The 27,727-nt window shown below is 39.2% G+C and overlaps 1 protein-coding gene across 1 annotated transcript; it reads right to left on the bottom strand.

Moving 5' to 3' along the window:
* LOC118811001 (tandem C2 domains nuclear protein) lies at positions 1 to 27,664 on the bottom strand. The gene is made up of 11 exons (XM_036575188.1): positions 27,445 to 27,664; positions 25,945 to 26,127; positions 24,416 to 24,583; positions 19,811 to 19,884; positions 17,012 to 17,087; positions 14,699 to 14,799; positions 13,242 to 13,358; positions 9,790 to 9,981; positions 4,573 to 4,687; positions 2,799 to 2,998; positions 1 to 1,838 (listed from the first exon to the last, which is right to left on the bottom strand). Exons 1-11 carry the CDS (start codon positions 27,512 to 27,514, stop codon positions 1,728 to 1,730), a joined length of 1,407 nt encoding a protein of 468 aa, XP_036431081.1. The 5' UTR covers positions 27,515 to 27,664; the 3' UTR covers positions 1 to 1,727.
* Positions 27,665 to 27,727: the final 63 nt, after the last annotated feature.

Raw genomic sequence — 27,727 nt, 5'->3', positions numbered from 1 at the left:
TAACAGACATGTTTACTTTAATTGATTAGACACTACATGTGGGTATTTCCCATAACGAATAATACATTATTAGTACATATAATACATATTCAAATGCTTAAAAACTACAGCGAGCTCCAGTTCAGTTTCACACAGCACTGCTCAACTGGAAACTTATCTAGGGATCCAGCCCAGGCCTTAACTAACTAATGTCAGGTTGCCAGATTTCGATAAGTCACCCTTTATGTACGCAGAGTCATAGCAACTGCCAAACAGATGGAGCTCAAACACCTGTCAAAATACCACTTATGTAATAAGACAGTAACAGCTTTATACATCTATATGCATGAGTGTATAAACATGCACAACTCAATATAAAGTTCATTTCAGCCACACTGAAAAAGCAATGCAGACAGGAAATGAACGGCAATGGAAAACCTTACAAACACAAACGTTCCTTTGTCCTGCTCGCCCTCTCTCGCTCTTCCTGCCTCTCTTGCTGTTTGTGGAAAAAAGTGACCGATTGAAAGGTTGAATTTCCTTCAGACGGGAGCGTAACTCAATCCGTTTAACTTCTAAAAATGAAAGCTTTTTTAAAAGTGTGTCAGCTTTCCGTGACTCACAAGAGGGCCATGGAATATAAGGACACAATCTCTCTTTCTAGAGCTACTGCCAAAGGTAAGTACGCAATAAAGGCAATAATTGTGTTAACATATTGTATTTTTTTCAAATGGAAATGATGCAGACATTTGATTCAAGTAAATTCAATGCATCTGAGAAAAACTACAGCTAAAAGAAACACAATCTACAGCTGAGGTTTAATTCCTGTTCACTTTTTTTCACTCATTTTATACTAAAAAATGATATGTATGATTTTAAAGTGTTAAAGTCCCACAAATGACAGAAAATGACACCTCTATGAAGAACACCACTATGATAATGCTAATTTCTAGCACTCCTATGGGAGTTCTAATAGTATGTTAGCACTAAGCTAACACTGGTACAGACTAAAATCTTTGGCTGTTCTACGCTCTAGGACGTTTTTTTCTCATGAAAGGGGTCCCACCCACAGAAAAACAACACGTGATTGGTTGATTTCTCTGTCACTTCCTATTTATGATGGTAGTCAGTCCAGGTCCTGAAGTCCTAGCCAACAGGAGATCTCCTTAGACACCACAAAGAAAACAATCCTGATTGGACAGTTTTTCCTTGGGTGCTGCAAGAACTGAACCCTTTTGTTTCCAACTAGAACTTAATGAAATGAGAGCATAACTACAATACTTGCAGAGTTTAAATACAACAAGCTTGATGATTCTATTGAATAAAAAAGAACTGAAAATTGCAGATTTTTTTAGTTCCCAGAAATCATTAGGCCTTCTCTAGATGCCTAGAAGGCTCTGAGAGTCCTACCAAAGCCAGTGAATGAGGCTTCTGAACACAGTCTTGTGTTTTTCACAGTGGTCTATTCAACATAAAGCCAGAAAAGCCTCGAAACAGACAAATCAAGACAAAAAACATGTTTGTCAAGCACTCTTGGTGACAGCCGTGCAGCAGTTTTGAGGTTTGTCATGCAGTAATGCAGAAAGAGCTGCAGGACTTTACAAATTCAGGACTTCACAATACCTGTGTTCATGTTTACACATGTGGATACAGTCTGCTCATCGCCTATGCACTGTGTACAGTATACCTGCCTGTCGATCTACCTCTCTTTCTCTACATTCTCTCTCTCTTTGTCTCCTCTTTCTCTCTCAGGAATGTCTGACCCTGTGCCATGCCGTCACTATTTTTTCAGGGTGTGAGATAGAGTCTTTCCACTGTTCCATGGCCTCGGGTGATGGACTTTCAAAACCCAGGAGAACCTAGAGACAGAAGAACACACACAAAACATGCATATGTTCACAATTTGTGATGTAATAACATTTTCCTATTACATTTCGTGCACTTGTGTGTACATTATGCTCACATTTTTATTTTCACATTCTATATTTTCCTGTATTTTATATTTTTTCCCAGAATAATTAACAGTTGTGTGATTTAACCTCTTATTGACCAGGGTATATTTTGGTTTGTCCTTCTGAATTTACTTGACCAAATCGTAAGGCAAATTATTCAGTAACTGCATGAAATAAATGTAAATTTTTATTTTATATAAATATATTTTTTTAAAGCTTCCCTCAAATTAACAGAATGTGTGTTTTATGATCATAAACATATTGCTATATGCTTACAATTTACTGCTGAAGGCCAAAAATCTCAGACACTCTTTGTATTTTTAAAAAAAAATAATTTTCACAGAGCAGATCACTGAAGAGACGCCATTTGTTTAGTTTATAGCCCAGATTTGTGGAAAAATGGGTCGACTTTCAGTAGAAAAAAAAATTGTGAGCTTCTTTTATTATAAGGGTTTAAAATTACATCACCCATCTATTTGACTGGAAAGAAGACAGTTACAGCTCTCATACGACCCCCACCTTTTGAATGTAGCTTATGAAACATGAAAGTTATGAAGAATATGACAAAGTGCGTTTTGGAGCCACTGGTGGTCTCAAGGAGTTGAAAAGGTTAATGTACCAAAAATAGCTGTAATTAATTTTTCACTTCATTATCCAACTGCTCTTCATTCCAAACATTTTGTTTCTGATACATGCAGATGACTTCTGGGCGGCATTGTTGTGATGTCACATTAAAAAGGAGCTGCTTTTGCAGCTTCATTTCCATATATGGACTCCACACACTGTGACGTGTTTATGTAGTACTCTTTTATTCAAAAAAAAGTGAAGAAAATTCAGTGCACTAAATATACAAGTGTAAACACTCACCTGTCCCAGCAGGTGTTTTCTGCGTATGGATCCACGGCTGTACAGTTTGACTGACAGCTGTAAATTGTGGTCCTGGTTGGTGATTGGTAGGAGCACCGACTCCCCCCACTGGACCTGACCTCCAGATGACCTCACTACTTTCGTCTTCCTCTTCAGTATGAAGCGTCCATCGCTAAACATCTCCACTTTCACAAAGAAACCTGCCAGGAGCCACCAGGAAGAGAAAATTCAGATCCTCCCACACTGTAATAGACTACTATTTAAGAAAGTCATTGAACAGGAAATGAGCTACAGGCTGGAGAAGGTGAACTCAGGGTGGCTCAGGACTGCTAAGCAAACACTACATATGTGGCCTGGATCACAAAAGTACTGCTTGATTTATGTTATTTCTGTCACTGTGTGACACAGCAGTGGGCAAAATGGCAAAATGCAAAATCACAATACTGCAGAAATTTCTATACGATACACGATGCATATCTGTTTTTTCTGACATCTGATAAGTTATAGCAGACAAATTAGTGCAACATTTTAAAAATACTATTAAAAACTATGAATCCAACTAATTGAGTTCAACATTTGGCCCACTGTGCTGCACTAAATCCAATTAAACAGGACTAATTATGCTCTTATTTTAATCAAACATGCAGTTGGAATGTAGTTTTGAAGTACTGATGATTCCATTTATTGTGATGCAATTTATCACGATAACAAGTCATACTGACCAGCTCTAGTGTGACATACTGTTATCTATAAAAAAGTACAAAACTATATAATAACTGATGTTTTAGGAATGCAGTTTGTGAAGTATACATGTCCCCTACTTGTTAGCTACATTAGCCTAGTAGCTTCAGTGCAAAACTAAAAAAGCATGATACCAAGCATGTCTTGGCCGATCAATTACATTTGTGGTAAGTGAGAAAACTGTGTCAATTTATTTATGTATTTATTTTTACTCCAATATCCAATCCACGGCTCCCAAGTGGCGAGTCCGGAGTTTGATCCTTGCTGATGGTACAGCCATCCATGGCCAGGAGTCCAAGAGAGTCCAAATTGGCCTCTCTCTCCCTCTCTGAGTGAGGATGACCCCTTTGTCTCCCCCCATCACCCAGCGGATGCTAGCCAGCGCAGGCGTCTGTTAACTGATGTAACAGAACTGGCGGTTGGCGCTTTCCAATGACGCTGTGTTAGCAGCAGTTTGAAAAGATGTGGTGGAGCTTCACAGGCTGCGGAAAAAGCCTGTGCTAGCTTTCACCCTTCTAGCGCTCGTGGTATCATGGTGGTATAAGGGGGGAGTCCTAACGAGTGGGTGGAATTGGATACCACTAAATTGGGGAGAAAAGTGGGAAAAAATCAAAAAAGCTACCTAGCTCTCCCTCTATCACACGATGCTACCAAGCTGGGAAGGTAAGGGCTAGAAGGAGCTTCCTCAGAGACACATGAAGCTCCACCACATCCTTTTTAAACTGTCACTAACATGACATCATTGGAGCTCAACACTCTTAGAGAACACTGCTAATTCTATTATGTTATGCTAACAGATGCCTACATTGGCTATCATTGAGCTGAAAGACTGGGGTGAGCGAGGACCATCCTACCTACACAGAGAGTGCGAGGACAGTCATGATCTTTTGGACTCCCAACCAGTGGATGGATGGCTGGATGACGCAAGATCTCATGATGATAGCGCCAAAGCTTAGAGAGTTGAGGCTGAATCTGTCTTTATCTTTTTCAAACTATCACTTTAAAGGGCGCAGAAGTGTTAACTGTGACTCACTCTGTGTGAGGAGTGAGGATGATGATGGTAGATTCTGAGCACTGAGGATCTGGAGCTGGATCCGGCTGCTGACCGGCTGGAAGCACGTAGCCAGCTGGAGCTCAGCATGACAAACCTAGACAAACACAACGCAGGCAGTGTTACACTAAATTAAACCAACACACATACTAACACAGACACTGACACTATCAGTGCCAGAACACAAGGATGAAGCAATAAATGCTCTCCTTTCCCTTTATAAACGGAGAGTTTATCATATCTTGTATTTGTACTGTATTTATTCTGTATTTTGTGCTAATTTCATGTTTACCTTCCCCGAGACTGCAGGTGGAAGGTGGATAGTATCTAACGCTGGCGCAAAGAAACTTTTTATTAAAAGACACATCATAAGTAAAACTAAACTCTGAAAGGCAGGCAGGCAAACAGAGGGAGAATGAAACAGCATGATGAAAGCCACCTTCTTGTTATAGGCCGCAGAATTGTATTTGATTGTATTTGATTGTATAAGATTGCTCTAAGCAGGTTTTGGGGGCACCCTGGATCACAGCCCCTTGCTGTGAGCACGTACACACAGACAGACTTGATTTCTGAAAGCTAGAGACGCAAACCAGTTTCAGCAAGAACTCAATCCACTGGCCTACATTCACTATTGACCAATCCACAATCTATATCCCCTTTTCACCCGCTTATTTCCGTAAACTGTAATCTCCAAAATATTTATTTCCTTTCCAATTTCTGTTTCCCAGGTCAAGTACACCTGCACATTACTGTGCAAAAGTCAGAGACCACCTTGTATTTCATTTCCAGTCAAAACAGTAATTAGGTACAAGTTACTCGTTTTTTGGGAGATTTTTCCTGCGATTAGATGTGAGATAATCCACTTAAGGAAGGAGTAGTCAACGAAAAATGAGTGAAGAAAAGTTTCTAAAACTGGAGTTGAAAACTGATTAAAAGGTACAGAGAAAATGAGGCTCCTAACAACCACCTGGAAGACCTGGTAGACCCCAGAACTGCCCCCCGTCAGATAAACAGCACTTAAAGCTTTCATCTTTGAGAGAGAGGAGAAAATCAAGCTGCTTCAGATCTGAAAACATCCACAGGTGTTTCTGTCCATCCTTCCACTGTGAGAAGACGACTCAGCGCTGTGGGTCTGAAAGGATGTGTAGCTGTCAAGAAGAACCTCACTGAGAAAAGGAGATCAGGGGTCGGCAACCCAAATGTTAAGAAGAGTCATTCTGTCAAATTTCAACAAAAAATCTAACCACCTTTGGAGCCACATTTCATGTCCATTTTATAGAAAGAAAGCTTCACCATCTTGGCTGTAAATATGTCTCAGTATGTGCTGATGTGCTAGTATAGGCTAAAAATATAATATAAATGAAATTGCAGACTTACTTTGCTCTGCTTTAAGCTTCAGCTCAGCTATAGCCACTTTTCTCGCATCTCCAGCAGGAAACTCTTCCACGAAAGTAGAACAGTTTCTTGTAAAATGTCTCTCAACGTTCGACTTTTTACGAGGCTGAAGTCGTTTCTCAATTACCGGCTTATTGTTCGAATTTTCCTGTTCCACCTTAAATCATGCCAGAATTTAGCTAGCTGTGGGATTTAGCTAACTGTTGCTCCATTTAAGATAAAACGTGAAAATACGAACAAAAAGCTGGCGAACGAGAATCTGACTTCAGCTTCACAGGTTTTTGGTGTTTGACAGTTTCTCTGACATTATTGTTATCTACATTATGTGACCAACAGTCTGCATGCCAACCTTCAGGGTTAACGGGTGAATAAGCAGTTATACATTAACTCCAGCGTTTAAGACCATTTAGTGTTAAAAAGCTTTTACCTAAAAATCTGGAGGTGTGTCTGATGATTTCTTTGAGAAATTGAAAGTTTCTGGTAATGAGTGCACACACCAAATACTGAAAAAGATATTATATTTAGTTGGATTAGTTGAGGATTTTCTATTAAAAAAAAAAGACCCCCATGGACCCTCACAGAGCAGGTACTATTTGGGTGGTGGATCATTCTCAGCACTGCAGTGACACTGATGTGGTGGTGGTGTGTTAGTGTGTGTTGTGCTGGTATGAGTGGATCAGACACAGCAGTGCTGCTGGAGTTTTTAAACACTGGGTCCACTCACTGTCCACTCTATTAGACACTCCTATCTTGTCAGTCGACCTTGCAGATGTAGAGTCAGAGACGATAGCTCATCTGCTGCTGCACAGTTTGCGTTGGTCATCCTCTAGTCCTTCATCAGTGGTCACAGGACGCTGCCCACTGGACGCTGCTGGCTGGATATTTTTGGTTGGTGGACTATTCTCAGTCCAGCAGTGACACTGAGGTGTTTAAAAACTCCAGCAGCACTGCTGTGTCTGATCCACTCAGACCAGCGCAACACACACTAACACACCACCACCACGTCAGTGTTACTGCAGTGCTGAGAATGATCCACCACACAAATAGTACCTGCTCTGTGAGGGTCCATGGGGGTCCTGACCACTGAAGAACAGGGTAAAAGGGGGCTAACAAAGTATCAGAGAAACAGATGGACTACAGTCTGTAACTGCAGAACTACAAAGTGCACCTATATAGTAAGTGGAGCTGATAAAATGGGCAATGAGCGTAGAAACAAGGAGGTGGTCATAATGTTATGCCTGAGCGGTGTATATATATATATACATATATATATATATATATATATATATATATATACACATATGTTTTGACAGGATATTAGATTAAGAGTACTGTACACATATATACACATATACACTCAGTAAAAAATCACTGCCAGGAAAAGCCTCTCCTTAATTTACAACAGCCAGCCGTGCATTATATAACAATAAAAATGATAGGAGGACAATTTAAACCCATAAAAATATAAAACAATAAAACAATGTGGGAATTTCATAGCGAGATGTTCCGGTTGAGACAATAATCCTCATTAACTGCTTATTGTTAAGATATCTGACACCTGATACCTTTTGTAGGAGGGTCAGCACATCCAGGAACAGACAAGAGGCAAATAAGGCTGCAGTAACACAATGTGCATCATAAAACGTAATGTATCACTACTATGAAAATCAAGCACCTTGATACTCAAACAAATAAAACAAAAGCTGAAAGAGCCAAAGGTTTTTGTTCGCATCGCTGCTAATCTGTGCTAAGCATGAGGCATATTAGCAAGCTGCTTCGAATGAGCTGTTTTATGAGCTCCATCCCGAGTTGCTTTCTCTTTCTCTTTCCTCTCACTCTCTATCACCTTCTCTCTTCCTCCACCCTTCCCGGCTCACCCCCTCTCTCCTTCACTGACTCTCTCACTCATATGGTTTCAACAGTGTAAAGTTTGTGCTGTAATTGATAATATGAGCCAACAGAATTTGTGAAAACTCAAACTGACTCCACTAGTTTTAGTTCCACAGCAGTTCACTGACCGATACGACTGTCAGTTCTCAGATTTCTCAAACAGCAGAAACAACGAGGTCTAAAATAATGTGATTCAAACCGTGGAACTCAATTACAACCCAACTCAGTGCACGCTTTTAAGAAACATTTGAGAATGTATCCCTTAAATTTAGCGTTTATAGCGTTTAATTAAAATTCTACATCCCTCTGGTATTTACATTTTCAATTTGATCTGTCGGTTTTATGATTTTAACTCAATACTCATAATTTGTTCTATTACTGTTAGCTTTATTACCCATCTGTAAAGCACTTTGAGCTGCCCCAACATGAAAAGTGCTCTATAAATACAGATTATGATGATGATGATGATGATGACGATTATTATTATTATTATCATTATTATTAATAATAATAATAATAATAATGATGATAGATATTGTAGCACTGTGGATGGAGCTTCCCAGCATTTTTAGTGTTTTCTTTTTTCCAGTCCTTATTTTCTTCAAAGGACCAAAATTTGGTCTGACCAAGAGAAATGGTCTCGGGTCAGTTCATCTGCAAATACACGAGTTGAGGGAGGCTATCAACAGCCATTAAACAACAGAAGAAGAAAAAGAACTGAGGAGAGCATATGAGCCGTGGAACCAGAGAGAAGGAGATGGAAAATTTAACTGTAATTTGGTCCAAAACTTGAAAAAAATGCGTAAAAATGTCTAAATGTATATCTTTTTGTCTAAGGAGGATGAGAGAGAGAGGGAGGATAATTTTTCTCTGTTCAAACAGAAAAGGCTGCCTGCCGAACTGACACCACGCCAACGTCAGACGCTCCTCCACAAACCAGTCAGTGTTAAGTACAGGGAGACGCACCCCACGCAGGTGATGACGGCAGGACACAGGTGCGTCAGTTCTTTAGTGCTGTCACTAAATTGCAACGTGAAACCAAAACTAATCAGATCAAATGTACACAATGTAACAAAAACATGAACCATTGTCTGGACGCTGGTCTTGATTTCAGGTGAAAAGTACTCATACTTTTACTTCAGTAGAGTTTCTTTGGTCTTTCCCCAAAGTCCTGCTCGCATGTGGAAACAGTGTTTTCTGTAGAGGTGAGCTTAATCTGAGGGGATGGATCATCCTTAGACTAAGCAGGAGAATTTTTACCGAAGGAGAGAATGAGACTGATGCTGAGGACAGTTGTGAGCTGTAAAGCTACTGCAGGCTTTAACCCTTGTGTGGTGTTGGGGTCTGTGGGACCCATTTTCAATGTTCAATGAAAAAATGATGTGATTTATTATTATTTCAACCTCAGATTCTTTGGCCTTTCCTCATTTTCTGTGAAGAACATCTAAAATAACCCATTTTCAGTGTCTTCACTCTGTTCACCCCCCACACCTTTATAGTACACATGTGGTGTTAGGCTGAACCTGCAGGGAGTAAAAGTGTGGAGGTGCTGTGTCCTTCACTCTGTTCTCCTCCTACATGGCCTGCTGTTAGTGTGTGTGTGCGTGTGTGTTTGTATATGTGTGTCTGTGTGAGGGTGGACAACATGGACAGGCTGCTGACTGGCTACAGCTGCTAAAGGAGAACCCTACGCTGGACACTTGTGATATTTTAAACATCTGGTATTTTTACATAAACTGTTATGGCTGTATTGATTTAAAAAGACAGTAATGTGGTGGGTCCAGCAGACCACTGAGTAACAAACACATCAACACCACACAAGGGTTAAAAGCTGTGGCCCTTCAGTGGAGTCTGAGTGTAAGAGTGTGTGTATTTGATAGGGCAGTGAGAACGGAGTTATCAGCTTTGACTCACGCGTGGTTTGCAGGGCGGTCTGATGTCCAGCCAGTGTTGGGTCTCCTGCGGTCTGAGCGCTCTGAGAGACAACACACACTCTCCCAGTGTGCGCTTGCGTGGCGTGTGTGTCTGCAGTCGCAGCAGAAGTGCAGAACTGCGCAACTGCTCCAGGCTTAGAGAGAACACAAACGTCTCCATAAACACCATGTCCTGACAGAGAGAGAGGGAGAGAGAGAGAGAGAGATAGAGACAGAATATGAGCGGCTCAAATATCAAAGCATGGCGTTTTAAAATTTAATCTGTTATATATTGTTTTTGGGTGTTTTATATTATAAATGTTTGAGTCTGCTTGTGGGTGGTGAGTGGGCGGGGCTTATCCTATGGACACACCCACATTCCAAAGACTGGGCTTTTCCCTGAAGTTGCTTATACACCAATCAGCCATAACATTATGTCCTTGTTTCTACGCTCATTGTCCATTTTATCAGCTCCACTTACTATATAGGTGCACTTTGTAGTTCTACAGTTACAGACTGTAGTCCATCTGTTTCTGTGCATACTTTGTTAGCCCCCTTTTACCCTGTTCTTCAGTGGTCAGGACCCCCATGGACCCTCACAGAGCAGGTACTATTTGGGTGGTGGGTCATTCTCAGCACTGCAGTAACACTGACGTGGTGGTGATGTGTTAGTGTGTGTTGCGCTGGTGCGAGTGGATCAGACACAGCAGTGCTGCTGGAGTTTATAGCAGCACTGCTGTGCTAGTTTTAGAAGATTTTGGCCTAAATTTTGTTTTTTAAATCCATTAATGGTGGAGAGTTTTTGAAGATTTATCACTATTTTCCATCATCAACATTCCATATAAAACTCAGAAGACTCGTGTAGGTTCACTGGTGGTTTAGGATAGTAAATAAAATGGCTATATTTGTGTTGTAGACACCTGGTTCCAATCACCACCACTGTAAAGAAATATGAGTTGTCTCTCCTCGATATCTCAACAACTAAATGATTCAGAAATTTTGGTGAAATTCCCCTTTAACACTGTATCTTTCATTAATGTTTTTGCATACTCAGTGGGCTACTTGTTTTCTGAGCTAGATAATCCAGTTTAGGGTTTATTTTGGCATTAAAGTCCTCTAGGCCATCAAATGAATTAGTCTTTTGAAGAAAGGACATTGACTCTAGAGGGAGTTTTTCAAAGGCTTTCCAGTCCATGACATCATCAGCGTACTTCCCCTAACCCCAGCCAGGTGTTTTGTTTACGCCTACACTATAGTTTACCCTTCAGCTGGAGGCAGGTGAACCACGCAAACAAACGATATCACCAAACATTCTGGTAAACGTAAAACAAAAACGTATATGAATGCTATTAGACAGCTGCTTGTGCTGCACGAGTCGTTACTTAACTCGAGCAAACGTGACCACAATGATTTAACACTTAACAATAAAGGGTGGAATGAGAGGGCAGAACAAAGATGGATTATGTAATTAGATAAGCGCACAGTCTCACACACGAGAGAAACGCCCAGAGCTCGGAGAACCACGTCCCTCTCTTTCTAATCAGGAACATCATGTGTATCATGGATATCTGCTATAATTACACCTATTGTGTAAAAGCATGTTTTCATAGGGGTATTAAATATTAAACATATGTTACAGTCTCAGTCCTCAGGCTAAGGGCCACCGTCTGTTTGGCTGGCCAGGTGACGTCTGGTCTGGAACCACTATACTCCAATTCTACTTCGATATTAATGTCATTTTTGTGGCCCTTGTACAAAAATATCTGTGCAAAGGTTTGGCAATATTAGATGTTTTGATGTGTTTTATTAATCATTGTTTATTTGATTAATTAAACATATTGGGAAAAAACCTAAAATGTGGCCTGTGCAAAAAAAAGATATATTTTATATATTTTATGCTTTAATTTTTTTTATATGTTAAAATCACATAACTCAATTAAACAGAACTTGTGCCAGATTTAGGTTTCTTATTTTGTTCTTCACGGAGAACATCAATAATTCAATCTGAAAAGAGATGTTAACATGTTTGTTTACGGCTGTAAATGCATAATAAAGCAATAAGCCAGTGGATGTGCCATGGTAACAGGGTGTTGTTAGGCAACCCAAAATAAAAAAATACAAAATACAAATACAAAAAGTAATATTATTAACTATTTCTTATTAATAATATAATGATAGTTCTTTAAGGGTTCATTAGTAAAGAAACTGGTTCTACACACATCCACGAACATTCAAAGAACCCATTTCATGATTAAAATGTTCTTTGCATGGTGAAATGGTTCTTCAGATTGATGGAGAATGTTTCTATATGGTTCTATATAGCACCTTTTTGAAAGAGGTTCTTTATATCACCACAAAGGGTTCTTCTATTGTAACAAGGTTGATATCTAGAACCATATACAAAACATTCTCCATCAATCTGAGGAACCATTTCACGATGCAAAGAAAGTTTTTATATGGTTCTATATAGCACCTTTTTTTTTGAAAAACGTTCTACATAGCACCAAAAACGGCTCTTCTATTGCAACATGGTTGATATCACAACAGTAGAAGAACCCTTTTTGGTGCTTTATAGAACCCTTTTCAAAAAGATTCTATATTGAACCATCTACAGCACATTTTCCAACAACCTGTACACCCCTTTCAAGATGCAAAGAACCCTTTAATCATACAAAGTGTTCTAGGAGTGTTCATGCTCCTATATATATAAGAACCATATTCTTTACTAAGGAACCCTTGGAGAACCATCTTTTTTAAGAGTGTAGGCTATGTTTAGCCTAGCAACATAATGTACTATTTCATGAACTGTACAATGGTTTTTAATAACTCAGCCAACTGATATGCGCGGTCATATGTGTGCATTATGATTAGAATTGCTTTAAATTGGGTTAATATTTCATATATAAGCACATATTTGAACAAGATTACTGCCATTTGACTTGAGGCAGAACAGAGAATATAGAATAGTATATTCATTGTTACATAAATATGTAAATAATTATCTGATAACACTGTGATATAAATGTATGACATTTATATCAAACTCTATCAAATATAAGGAGACACATGTGGCCATATAGTATTTTTTAACATTAAACCCACCTAAGCTACAAGTTGCTTTTAAAGCCTTGACTCTGTTAAAGTTAAAGAATCCTTCACCCATGAAAGCTAATATGGCTAATAATTAATGAAAGGAAGTGCTGGCCTGCTAGCATGATCCAATTCACACCCTCAGAGTAGCCAAGTACAACTCAGAATCAGCATTAAAGCCTTGTGTCCTTATTTCCTGGAATTTCTGGTCACTTTTAAAAGAATTCCTGCACTGCTGAAGCAAATACAGTAGTGTAAATGCTTCCGAATGGGTCTATTGAGGAGCAGAGAGCGTTCTGCATAGTGAGCGGAGGTGTTTAGGTGTGTTCTGTGTGTGCAGTGTAACAGCAGGGCTATACTCACTGGTGTTGCGTCTTTTACTGAAGTTTTAAACTGCACAGGCCTCGCCATGGTGATGACCCCTTTAATCCCGACCCTCTGCTGCTCTGGTCCCTCTGCACAAACACACAGGTCCTTACACTGGAAATGAGAGACACAGAAAGAAAGAAAGAAAGATTAACCGTGGGGATGCATCTGAAGGTGTTGTTGTGAAGGTCTGTATGTTGTGTTGGCTATATTGTGTAACCAGTTTATTTAGTGTACTTTTGATAATACTTCTAAATCGTACTTAAAGAATCGTTATTCAGCGGTCAAAGATTTTGACCCTTGATTAACCATTAACCTTCCTGAGTGCCAACGAATTTTTGACTCGTAGCTCACTGAGTGGAGAAACTGTGAGGACAGTGCAGATTCTACGCTTTAAATCCGCATCGCACTGGTGTGTGTAAGTTGAAGGGGAGATGTTTCATTATGATTTGAATTGGACGAAGCATTATTGACAAGGTTGTCTGCTTGTTTTGTGGACAGAAAAAATGTAAGTTTTACATTTCTCACGTTTCTGTCATTTTGACAAAATAAACTGAAAAAAGTGCAGACCTGAACTTGTCGACACAGAATGTAAATCTAAATTACATAATACATTTATTATGCAACTTAATTGTGTTATTAATTGTGTATTATGTATATAATTGAAATTATGTAATTATCTAAGATTCATATAATCGTAATTGTGTTGTCATTTAATATGCATATAACTGTAATTATGTAATAATGTAACATACAATTGTAATTGTGTAGTTATCTAAAATGCATATTACTGTATTTGTGTAGGTATCCAAAATGCATATAACTGTAATTGTGCAATTATGTAACATACTGTAACTGTACAATTACATAATATGTAATTGTATAATTATGTAATTATTATACAAAATAATAATTATACTATACTGTAATTGTCTAAACATGTAATTACTTTTAAACAGTATAAACAGTATAAAAATTACACAAGATTTTAAACCTGATGTTTTTGTGCTGGGAATTCCCCTTTTGCAGATTGTTTGGGGGGCTCTTTTACATGTTTTGGAAAGCGGAAACACACTTTGCTACAAATCTGATTTGCATTAATTATGTAATGTTAAGCATAATGACACAATGACTCAATATGTTCTGGTGTAGATGAACAGGCAGTAAGTGAATAACGCAGTTATGGCCTGATGTGGCCTTTCAGTAACAGGTGAGTTTGCTTTAGTATGGAGTAAAGAGCAGAACGAAGAGGAAAAAGAGGCAGAGAAAGGAAAAGATTGAGGTAAATACAGAGATTGAAACAAGAGAGAGAAAAATGCATGAAAAGGGGGAGAGATGCGATAGTTCTGCTCTCTCAGGGTTTTGGGACAGAGGCTCCATTAAGAAGGAACAGACGGACACAAAGGTCTCCTTGTGTCCCACTGAGGCTCCACTAGACTGGGCTGTAACTTTACCTGCACCACGGTGATCCACACCTGCTCCACCGCCTCCTGATAGCTCAACAGCACACACACTTTCCCCAGCTCCCGCTCGTCACCGGACAGCGTTATGGACTCTACACACACACATACACACACAGTCATTTACACGTCTCCATACACTACCACTACCAGGGACCAGGAACAAGGAGTAGGAGGAGATTCTACAGAGGAACAGTCTGTTTATCTGGACTGTAATGCTCAGAAACACACTAATATTAGGATAAATTCAAACATTATTACAGTAAGCAGGGATTTTGGGTGCATTTGTATGCAAAAGTTTATATTACATAAGTTGACACATCCTCTATGGAGAATAAACTCAAATATGGCATTTTACTGCAACATTTATTGCATAATTTCTATTTATTTGTTTAACAAATTGCAAACTTTTGCACAGGCCACATTTATTTTTTTTTACATAAGCATATAAACAGTAACTGTGCATTAAAATAAGCAGAAGTGTGTTCTCAGCCTTCATCATTCAATACCTGCTTTGGCTAATCAAAGCTTTGTGGAGTTAAAACTGGTGTGCTGATGATTATTTAACAAGTCAATGCTGGGGGCATCAAGGCGACACCCAAAACTAAATTTTGTTCTTCTTACTGGCTCAGAAGATCAACTACTTTTTTAAAAACAAGACAATCGTTTTACTTTTTACTGCATTTACGCTTATTTGCATTTATTCTAATGATATATGGTAGTTTTACTGGCAAAACACACTTCCTGCCAAGAGAAATGGATTAAACAATATTGCCTTTTGCACAGCACTGTTTACGTCTGCGGTGGAGCCCAAAAGGCTGAGACCACTAGTGAAAATGCTTCTGTTTTGCATTTGTTTCTAATTTGATATGCTTCTTTGCTCTTTGATCAATGCTTTTCATTACAAATGATAATATCAGCATAACAATCTGAGTGACCAGTAGAATCACTCAAATTTTAACACAAATTTCAGAATTCTTAGTGTTTGTTGCTTTAATGACTGTGTGCCAGACTCTGGTCACTAACAGTGAAAGTAGCCTCTGATCAGCTGTTTAAACCCACCCCAGAGTCATCCGAACATGAGCTATACTCAAAAAATCCGACCCTGACCCTTTAGTACAAAGGCCTTAAAAGGGTCAGTTTCACAAATTTCCTTAAATTTGAACAGTGACCTAGAAACAGTGCAGAATCGTGAATATTTCTTCTTTATTTTACTTGTCATCACTTTTCTTTGCTTTAATTTTTTCGAAATATTAAAACTTTCTGTTGTTTATTTCCCAGATTAATGCCGGCCTCACACCAAACCATTTTTCAAGCGATTTCACTGTCGCAGACAAATTTAAAATCATGAGAGTCTTGCTGGAGTCGCGTCGCGCTCGCACCGTCTCGATTGTTTAGTGTGAGGTGGTCAGGATGGCTGTTTTAGGTCAGTCTTTTTCTCGTCTTGACGCTGCGACAAAATCAACCGTGTTTAATATTATCGCAAGTTTTAAGTCTTGGCTCATGCAAATAGTGATGTGCCAGGGGTGCGCGAGAGAGCAAGCGGGCGAGCGTTAGAGAGAGAGAGCGCAAAGGAGAAAATGCATCCACGTAAAAAGGCAAATCTGCTTTAATACAATAATCATATTAACTTAAAATGTAAACTGGCTGTTTTAATATCTCAGGTTCACTGGGCCTGTAACAGGAATGAGGGAAATGGACAGAGTGACATTATTGAAGAATCATCAAGCCCTTTTTTTGCTTTCTGTCAAATTTAAAAAGTAGCTGCACATTTTACAGGTTAATTAAAGATTCTGGGTGATGATCTGCCAGAGTATACAGCTCTACAGTGAACTGGGCTGAGCTCCAGATCTTTACACGCCCAGCCAGCGTATCTTCCCATCTGCACCACCATAGAGTGGAAGGAAAAGCGTTTATCTGCTTATAAATTTCCACCGGGTGCATGATGGGAAATAATCTCAGAAATCTAGTTGCAGTCTTGTAAATAGTGACACTGCAAGATTCCCAGTCTTTGCAAAATCATAGTATGTGACTAAAAACCGTGACACTGTCTTTGGATGTGAGAGGGTGTCAGACTTCAGTCTTTAAAAGTCTTTTCAAAGTCTTCTAGTGTGGTTAGCATAAGTGAAAAATCCCAGATTTTCAATGTGGTCTCAGACGTTTGGACCTCGCTGTACAAGTCAGTGGTGAACATTTACCTCAAAAACACCTCCAGACCCAAACCATTCAAGAGGGTTTGTTTAAACAGGAAACTTGCGAGTTCTTTATGAATGGAGTGTGTTTGTGGTTGAGGCACAAACGTGTTACCTAGACTACGGCTGCTCCCGAAGGAATCCTGTACGGAGGACGTGCTGCTCTGGATGCTGGACACTGAGTCAAAGCGCTGAGGAAACAGAGAGAGAGAAAACATGCCTGACCGATGTAGGGCTGGGCAATGTGACAATATATATCATCATCGTGATAAATTATGCACAATACGATATATAATGCTAACACGTTGTTTAAATAACGTTGTTTTTGCCATTAGTACTTATTGAACACTGATCAACTGCATGTTTTATTATAAAGAGAGCATAATTAGTCAGTTTAACTGGATTTAGTGCAACACAGCCTGCAAAATACTTAATAAAAATCGCTGTATTAACAGTTTTCGATAGTAATTTTTAAAACGTAGCACTGCCGGTTCTATTTTCTGAGCTCCAACTGATCAGATGTAAAGTAAATATAATGACATATCGTATATTTTGAAGATTTTAATTATCGCAATATTATATTTTTTTCCATATCACCCACCAGTAGACTGATGATTTGCTTGATGCAGTTTCATCCACAGTTTCATCATCATTGTTGAAACTGGCAAGTCTATTAGACATTACTCAACAATTTGACACAGTTTAAGGCAACTGTGTTGACTATTTAGGCATAAACAATGCTAATTGGTGGGGTATAAGCTTCCATTATCTGTTAGCAACATTAGCCTCGCAGTGCAAAACTAAAGAAGACACATCACTTGGCTGGTCGACTATAGGGGTAAAATGGTGTACACTTTGGCTGCGTTCACACAGCAGGTAAAAGTGGCCCAAGTCTGATTTTTTCACCAAATCCGAGTTTTTTGTTTGGCTGTTCACATTATCTTTTAAATGTGCTCATCGACATCAGTCTGAGCAGATCAGCTCCTAAACTGACCCACATGTGCAAAAGAACAGAGCATCACGCTGCTTCACGGCTCATCCAGAGGTAAACAATCACGACTGCCAACGAACGCCAGTCGTTCCCGGAGGTTCAGCTTCATCTTCACCAGCATCACAGGAGCCATCATGAAGCTTCACTGACTGACAGCTGGACTCATCACCCAGAATGTGTTAGAGCCGTAAAAAGGGCATGTTATTCGGCCACGGCCACTTCTTTGGTTCGCGTCCTCGGAAAACTTAAACTTTGCTTTCAAACTTTTAACTGTTCTTTGACGCTGCAGCCTCGTTCTCCTACGGCCGCATTCGGCCATTTCAAACTTTTCTCCCAAACGTTTATGAGCCCTAGCAGTGTGAAATTAGGATGAATGTCCAGTTGGATTGACGTAAAAGCCGAATGAATTCCGATCTGGCTGTTCAGTCGCATTGCTGCATATTGGATTTTAGTACCACATATGAAAGCGCAAATCCGAATTGAAAATGTCAGATTCAGTGTGTTTTTTGCTGTTCACACTGACACACAGCCACATATCTGTGTCACATATGAAGAAAAAAATCGGATTTGGGCCACTTTTACCTGCTGTGTAAACATAGCCTTTGTCTCACTATACCTGCTGAATAGAACACGATCCTCTACAATTGCTTAGTTACCTAAACCTGATGCTTTTGCATTGTAAAAGAAATCTGTGTTAGTCATACATAACTATAAAGCCCCTCAACAGACTGTTTCGAACAGTTTTAGTAAAGTGGAAAAGCCCTGTGTTGGTCAATAGTGTCATGTAATGCTTTATGAAGTTTTTTTTTTTTCATTAAAAAAATAAAAAATAAAAAACCTGGACACCCCATTGGCTAGCTCACCCAGCTTTAGGGGTCCAAGCACCTCAGTCTGATCCACTGCCTTACACTTCAAACTGGAATTCCAACCGTATGTAGCGACATTGCAGCTGGATTGAGACATTAGTGCATTGTAGAGAACTGGGCAAGACATGAAACGCTATCAAATATCCGCTCTCGCTAATGGGTTGTTGACGACAAACTGACTCAATATTGTTTATATAACTAATGTAACAAAAGAGGCCTCGCCCAAAGCAGCCTTGTCACCTGGCTTTGTGTTAAACGCTCAATGCCAATGTGATTAATTCTCCATTCATAATGCTCTCAGCTAAACTTGGCTTCTTTCATGGCAATGCGCTCTCCATCCCGGAATAAGTGAATAGATTCTATTTGTAGAAACACGTTCCTAACAGCAAAACAATACAGACCCAAAGAAAACAAGAAAGAGAAAACGGACACGTTCCTGTAGGACGTTTACAGACCTGAAGTATGAAGTGTGACAGCTACTTGAAGGTGTAATATTCCTTTATTATTGATGAAGTCACGTTTCTCCTCAAACACTTTTGTTTTGAAAGTATGGAACGTGACTGTGGCCTTCGGCAGCTGAGTAAACGTACTATACTGTTAATTAAAACCCCATCTACTCTGGTTTGATGTGCTTTAAGGAAGTAGTGGAGTACAGGTATGTGGGCACGTGCGCAACTGTGTACATTTATTTTTAGAAACATTGTTAACAGTATCTTACTTATTGCAAGATATAGATGCAATGACAGCACTTAAAACATATATGGGGACATATTATCACACACCCACACACACACACACACACACACATATATATATATATATATATATATATATATATATATATACATTTCGCAGTTCTGTCTTCCAGAATGGTGACACGAGACCACGGACGTTTGGATCACGGTTTTGGTCTCATTATATATATATATATATACTGAGGCCAAATATATACACACACACATATAATTAATAATTATATATATAATATATAATACTTATATATAATACTTACATATATAAAAACATATGTGACATTTTATTATTACATATAACTCACCTGAATGTGGCTGTGAGGGCTGGACAGGTCTAACATAGAGGCACTGAGTCTCTGTTTCCCATTCTGATCCCAGGCTGTGGAAAAAACAGAACTGAAATAAACCCGCTGCATGTTTTCTACTTCTATTAAAAGATGACATCATCATAGCAAAAGTTCATAACAACAGTACATTTATAGGAGAACCGAAAACATCCTTAACCTTAGAGTAAATTAAAGACATTTCATAGTAATCTTGGTCCATCTCAACCTCATTTGGACTCTTGTCTGAGTCTTGGGGTAAGATGGAGTTGGAAATTGCTGTCGAGACCAGCAATGCCTCCATCTGTATATAATATATCTATCATAGACTTTTCTCTGCATCAGGGGCTCGTAAAAGTTTTGCAACTCGCGGCCCACACAACCGTGAATTTAAATCAATCAGATTATTTCTTTCTGACTCTCCTAATGAGAAGCTGATTTGGTAGCTACCAAATGCTGGAAGTCAGGCTGAAGAGAGGAAAGCTGCAAACAGAATTTGAACTGTCGGGAAAAATACAAACATAACTAGCTAACATTGTGCCAGAATGATCAATGAGCTTGATATAAACATAGTGTTTAATTTTGCAATCACCAATATTTGTCAAATTTAAAATTACTTTTGGTTAAATGTTTGTATTGTAACATATTTTTGCTTCCAGTTACATATATATATTATATGTATATATGTGTGTATATATTATATATATATATATATATATATATATATATATATATATATAATACGTTCTAGGCTATATATTATTTAACAATCTTTATTTTTATACTCTGAAAAAAAATTTAACCTGATCTTGGTCTTGACTCAGTACTCGAACTACTAAAAGTCTTGGTCTTGATTCAGACTCGATGTGTCCCAGTCTTGGTCTTGATTCGGACTCGACTACTAAAAGTCTTGGTCTTGTCTCAGTTTTGACTACTAAAAGTCTTGGTCTTGACTCGCACTCAACTACTAAAAGTCTTGGTCTTGACTCAGTCTCAACCACTAAAAGTCTTGGTCGTGACTCAGACTCAATGTGTCCCAGTCTTGGTCTTGACTACGATAAGTCTTGGTCTTGACTCGGACTCGACTACTAAAAGTCTTGGTCTTGACTCGAACTCAACTACTAAAGATCTTGGTCTTGACTTGGACTTGACTACTAAAAGTCTTGGTCTTGACTCAGACTCGGCTCTAGGCATCTTGACAGTAGGAGAGAGTTAAGATTAACTTTGGGTTAGATACTAAGCTACATTCAACAAACTCAGCTGTCGTATACTGAGATAGTAGATAGATGAACAATATTCAATCAGTCAATCAATAACACCCATAAAACACAGTGTTCCACATGTAACTAATGCAAACAGTAGAATGGCAAATGAGACTAATTCATTCACTGTATGTCTTATATAACACAATCACAACAGCCACTTCAGCTCTCTCAACATGTGTATCAAGCACAAGTCTGATTGTTTTCACAGCCATCTTTACCTTCATAATCAATGCAACACATAGGTAGCAGTACAAAACCATGAGCTGCGACACTCAACAATGAAAACTGGGGCACTGCCATGTGACATCTGAAATGGACAATAGAGGACTTATGTTGAGGAATGGCCTTCCAGGTCTGAGGATGCCATGAAAATAGAAGGGCAAATATTTGAATGGAACATAGCGTGCAAGAACATGTTATGAGGAAACTCTATATGATTAACGCAGTTACACCATCTCCATAGTGACACTCTGTATTTACTTTCTGGAAAAAGATTCCTTCTCAATAACCTGTAAGGTGATAAAAGATAAAAGGCACCATATGGGACTAAGGAATGAGTCAATGTTAGTCAATGTTAGTCAATGTTAGAGTCTCGTCGAGTCTATACTTCCTTAATGCAACAGTATCATAAAGTGATCAAACTTGAACTGTCCTCGAAACAGGAAGTTAAAATTAGAGCTGAATTACACAGACAAAACACTACACTGATATTATGTTGCATTATATTTTGATATGCCTTTGCAAATATACTAAAACACCCTTGACTGGGCATGGCTAAAGTCAGTCTGAAATCAAAACGGACCTTTTTTACTAAAAGTGTTGGTCTTGACTCGGTCTCGACTACTAAAGGTCTTAGTCTTGAATTGGACTCGACTACTAAAAGTCTACGTCTTGTCTCGGTCTCGACTACTAAAAATGTTGGTTTGACTTGGACTCGACTACTAAACGTCTTAGTCTTGACTACTAAAAGTCTAGGTCTTGTCTCGGACTCGACTACTAAAAATGTTGGTCTTGACTTGGACTCAACTACTAAAGGTCTTGGTCTTGACTACTAAAAGTCTTGGCCTTGTCTCAGTCTCGACTACTAAAAATGTTGGTCTTGACTTGGACTCGACTACTAAAGGTCTTAGTCTTGACTACTAAAAGTCTAGGTCTTGTCTCGGTCTCGACTACTAAAAATGTTGGTCTTGACTTGTCTTATATAACACAATCACAACAGGCACTTCAGCTCTCTCTTGGTCTTGGTAGTTGGTCTCAACTACTAAAGTTAGTAGTTGGTCTCAACTACTAAAGGTCTTAGTCTTGACTACTAAAAGTCTTGGCCTTGTCTCGGTCTCGACTACTAAAAATGTTGTTTTTGGCTTCGTCTTCACTACTAAAAGTCTTGGTCTTGACTTGGACTTGACTACTAAAAGTCTTGGTCTTGACTCGGACTTGACTACTAAAATTCTTGGTCTTGACACGGACTCGACCACGAAAAGTCTTGGTCTTGACTCGGATGTGACTACTAAAAGTCTTGGTCTTGGCCTTGCAATAGACTAAAAACACCCTTGACTGGGCATGGCTAAAGTCAGTCTGAAATCAAAACGGACCTTTTTTACTAAAAGTGTTGGTCTTGACTCGGTCTCGACTACTAAAGGTCTTAGTCTTGAATTGGACTCGACTACTAAAAGTCTAGGTCTTGTCTCGGTCTCGACTACTAAAAATGTTGGTCTTGACTTGGACTCGACTACTAAAGGTCTTAGTCTTGACTACTAAAAGTGTAGGTCTTGTCTCAGTCTCGACAACTAAAATTGTTGGTCTTGACTTGGACTCAACTACTAAAGGTCTTAGTCTTGACTACTAAAAGTCTTGGCCTTGTCTCGGTCTCGACTACTAAAAATGTTGGTCTTGACTTGGACTTGACTACTAAAGGTCTTAGTCTTGACCACTAAAAGTCTAGGTCTTGTCTCGGTCTTGACTATGAAAAGTCTTGGTCTTGACTTGGACTTGACTACTAAAAGTCTTGGTCTTGACTTGGACTTGACTACTAAAAGTATTGGTCTTGACTTGGACTCGACCACGAAAAGTCTTGGTCTTGACTCAGATGTGACTACTAAAAGTCTTGGTCTTGACTCTGACTCAATGTGTCCCAGTCTAGGTCTTGACTTCCGACTTGACTACTAAAAGTCTTGGTCTTGGCCTTGCAATAGACTAAAAACACCCTTGACAGGGCATGGCTAAAGTCAGCCTGACATCAAAATGGACCTTTTTTACTTTGTTAGTTCCTTTACCTGGTCATATTGTGCAATTCATTATATTGTATCAAGGTAATCCCTTTTCACAATAGCCACAAAATGCAATTTCCAACTGGAGGTCCACCATTTAAGGTGGAACAGAGAATTTAGCTAGCTAGCTACCGAGACATCAGTTATGTTATTCTTGTTATGAAGAAAAGGACCATAACACATTTAAATGACATTAAACTAAGATAATACAGTGGTCATCGTAATTTTTAACAGAGAAAATACTCCCATTTGTGGGTTTCTTTGGTCTCTTGCTCAGCCATCTTGCCAGTGTTTCTTTTTTTCTCATAACTCTCTGTTTGGAGTCTCTGAAAAACCTCCATTTGGAGGGTCATGTAGCCCCAACACTTTACCCTACCCCTCTATCTCAACAAGAATTGGGACACCCTACCCCTAGATGTGAACATGCAAAATGGAGCGGTAAGGGCTTAGTGGTACTGGGTGGGGGTGAAATGGGATTGGGCCTTAGACCATATGTGCTTAGATTAGCATTGCAGAGAATTACAACATTTATATCTGCAGGGTTGCAAATGCAGTACAATGAATTACCTGCAGCCAGTTTAGCACAATTCATTAAATCAAATCGCTGTTGTCAGAAGAAAACCTCGTATCTCCAAAATCATAACTTTACAGGAGAAGGAAAAAACCTACTTTACTTCTAATGTTAGTCAATGGAACCAGAATTTTTTCAAGTCATTTTGCGTCATTTCTTTTAGTCCAATCATCATGAAATTTACACACAATGTAAAGGACAAGAGTTATTTCTAAATTATGTCAAAAACCCCAAAATGTCGAAAACTGAGATACAGGGTTTTCTTCTGACAGCAGTGAAATATCAGTTTGAAATATCACTTAATGGTTATAGGCTCATTTGCATATTGCAGACTTCAGGTTGATTTCACGATAATGACTGACAAACAATATATTGCGCAACCCTAGATTGCACCTCTGCATCAGATTCATATTTAAACAAGCCCAAACTGCCTCTAAAGGGGGCAGTAAGGTGTGTACAACGTGTAGAAATATATATGGCCTACCTGACGCACCGCCTCCGAGAGTGCCTCTCAGAATGGGCCGTCTCACGGACCCCGGCGACACAAAACTGATCACATGACCCGGGAGAACAGGAACATTGGGGTCATATACGATTTGTCCAGCAGCAGCAAGCTCTGCCTTCCTCTCTATGTACGTGGCCCATGCAGAACCTGGTGCAGTGCATTGGTATTTATTATTATCAGTGTTAATGGACACCGTATATTTCATATATTTTCTTCAATAAGCATAAAACCTAGTGCGTCCAGCTTCAGGATTACAGCACAGGACAAAGGTAGAAACCATGTTTTATTTATTTTATTTCCAATAAAAGTTATTCATTTTTCAACGTCAGAAAAAAAGCATAAAACATACATTTAACAGAAAATTACACAGAAGCTGTCGAAGCCTCAACAACAAAATATAGTGTCACATGTTCAGTATTTACTGTGTCCACCTTTATTCCAGCTTCCATTCTTTTCAGGAGACTCACTTTCAGCTCCTCAAAGAATCTGCAGACACACCTCCAAAGTTCAGTCTTAGAAGCTGGTTGATCATTTTCTGAAGTAATCAAACACATTCAGTGGTGTTGAGGTCTGGACTCTGGGGTGGTCAGTCCATCGTTCAGCTTCTTTGTTTGATGTGTCCGTCTCCTTTTCTCAGTGAGGTTCTTCTTGATCAGCTACACATCCTTTCAGACCCATAGCACTGAGTCGTCTTCTCACAGTGGAAGGATGGACAGAAACATCTGTGGATGTTTTCAGATCTGAAGCAGCTTGATTTTCTCCTCTCTCTCAGAGATGAAAGCTTTAAGTGCTGTTTATCTGATGGGGGCAGTTTTGGGGTCGACCAGGTCTTCCAGGTGGATGTAAGGAGGCACATTTTCTCTGTAGCTTTTAATCAGTTTTTGAACTCCAGTTCTGGAACCTCATGTTTTTTCAGTTATTTGCTTTTTACTTTCTCCTTCCTCATGCACATGGATTGTCTTATATCTAATCTCCTCAGAGAGATCTTTTGAAAAATTCAAAAATGAATTACTTTTCTGACTTTTGTACTCTACAGCTCCATCAAATAATTTGAAGTAAGCTGCAAAATGAAAGACAATATATATATATATATATATATATATATGTATATGTATATGTATATATATATATATACACATATGAAAGGATAAATCGGCAATGTGAAGAAAAACTTTAGTGTCCAAAAGTATCCAGACACTCATTGCTGATACAGAGGCTCAACTGCAGATATACATGTATAATCTCTATAGAAAATCACTGACCAGTAGAATGGGACAGCGGTCACCAGGTTTATACCCCTCTAGCCCAGACCTGGCATTGGGCTGTGGAGTGATGGAGCTCCATCCAATACCTTTGGGATGAGCTGGAGTGATCCAGAACTGACCATCCACCATCAGTACCTGACCTCACTAATGCTCAATCAGACCCTCACAGCAATGTTCCAACATCTAGTGAAAGCTGCATGAACAGGTGTCTGCAAACTCATGTCAAGCAGGGCAGTTACTCACTCTGGTAGTTGGGGTACGCAGCTCCTCGGGGCTGTATGTAAGACGGTCTGAAGGAGGGGAGGACGAAGGGGACCTCTTTGCCATCAGGAGGCAGTTTGGAGAGGAGATAATCCTCCGAGACACCCACATTCTTCTTCCATTCGCTCTCCCTCACTGCCTTTCCAGGGACCGGAGCTTTAATGACTACCACAGGGAAATAAAGACGTTATCAGTGGCTGAGCAATGACCAGAGGAGCCTAAAACCAAGTACAAGCAGTAGTAAAAGTAGACAAGAAACCAACTTTAGTAAAAAAAAAAAAAGTATGTAAAAACGTTTGAGTTGGGTTCCATATAGAACTGCAGCAACATTTCTTAGTACATCCAGCATCTCAGGACAGGAGCTGAAGCTTATTAGGCTCTATTCTCCTCTTTTTGGTACATTTAGATAAAAAATAACAGGCTAAAGCTCCAAAGTGAGAGGTGAGGGGTGAGAAAACAGTCCAGAAGCTTAAGCAACACCACAGAATTAAATAAAACCCCAAAATGATTAAAATGGAACTGAGGAAAAACCTATTTTCACAAATATACTGTCATGTAAAAAGCAGCATCATTTTCAGCAAAGCCCATATGGGAATCTGATGTATGGCCATATATGCATACATATCAGAAAGTGTTCCCATTATATATATAATATATATATATATATATAGGTCCTTAACATTGTGTGAATTTTCATGCTGAATGGACCAATAGAAATGCCCCAAAATCGCTTGGAATGAAATCTCTTTGCATTAACTTAAAGTGAATGTAAAGAAAGTTTGTGCCCTCTCCTATGACTGATCTGGAGACACTTGATTTTCTTAGGACAGTGACGATTTGCATTATATATGGATCAAACATATATGGTTAAATGCACCCCATTACTGTCATAACTGTCATCTGCTTGCTTTTCATTTATTTAATGCTTTAAAGATTTTACTACTAAGCTTACAATGTGCATGTATTTAGAGTTTAGTTATGCAGCTATTACACTACATTTTACATCATTAGGACATATGTGGAAGAAACAAAGAGGCATACAAACCATATTATAGATAACGTAAAGTTAACATATATGAGTAACATATTCCATTCTTTTATGAATGTTTTCTATCATATATCGTGTTACACATATGTTTGTATATGTTGACATATGGCTGAAATGATGTCCCATATTTGAAAATAAGTTGGCATATATGTCACATATACGTCCATATGTGACAAAAACAAGTTAGCCAAAAGGGAAATGCATCTAAAAATGTATAGCCCACATTTGAAACCCATATATCATGTATATCAGGTTTCAGCGTGGGAGTACTCACACACACACACACACACACACACACACACACCTGAACTTCCCTGAAGGAACTGAGTGAACTAATAAGCTTCACTGACTAAAAGCAAAATACTACGACTAAAAAACACAGTAAAGTAAAGCACCACAGAGGGACAGAGAAGAGCTGAGTCTGAGGGTCTTACTCTGAGGGTCCGGCTCTTTCTCCTTGGTCACAAAAAACCTGCAGCAGTTTTTAATACATTCCGTCGCCATGCTGTCTTCAGAATAATCCCTGTGGATCTTTCTTCTCTAGTTTTTGTTTCTCAGGTCAAGCCTGAAGCCCTGCCGAAGGTCCAGCCCGCGCGTCTGCGCTGACGGTCATACTGAGGAACTTCTCCTCAGAGCTCAGACTCACAGCGCCATTCAGCCCTCAGCGCCGCACCAAACCGTGACGTGACGCAGAAGATTTGCATCTCATTTGCATTC

The sequence above is a fragment of the Colossoma macropomum genome, unplaced genomic scaffold (genome assembly GCF_904425465.1).
Source record: "Colossoma macropomum unplaced genomic scaffold, Colossoma_macropomum, whole genome shotgun sequence".
Lineage (NCBI taxonomy): Eukaryota > Metazoa > Chordata > Actinopteri > Characiformes > Serrasalmidae > Colossoma > Colossoma macropomum.
Note: the sequence above shows the minus strand (reverse complement) of the source record. Positions and strands in the feature narration are given on the sequence as shown.

Bases quoted from the DNA above. Each gene is read 5' to 3' on its own strand.
- LOC118811001 (XM_036575188.1), bottom strand. From the start codon at position 27,514: ATGGCGACGGAATGTATTAAAAACTGCTGCAGGTTTTTTGTGACCAAG. The intron at 13,359-14,698 runs GTAAAGTTACAG...TCTCATTTCCAG, and splicing joins TGTGGATCACCGTGGTGCAG to TGTAAGGACCTGTGTGTTTG. The intron at 1,839-2,798 runs GTGAGTGTTTAC...TTCTGTCTCTAG, and splicing joins GAAAACACCTGCTGGGACAG to GTTCTCCTGGGTTTTGAAAG.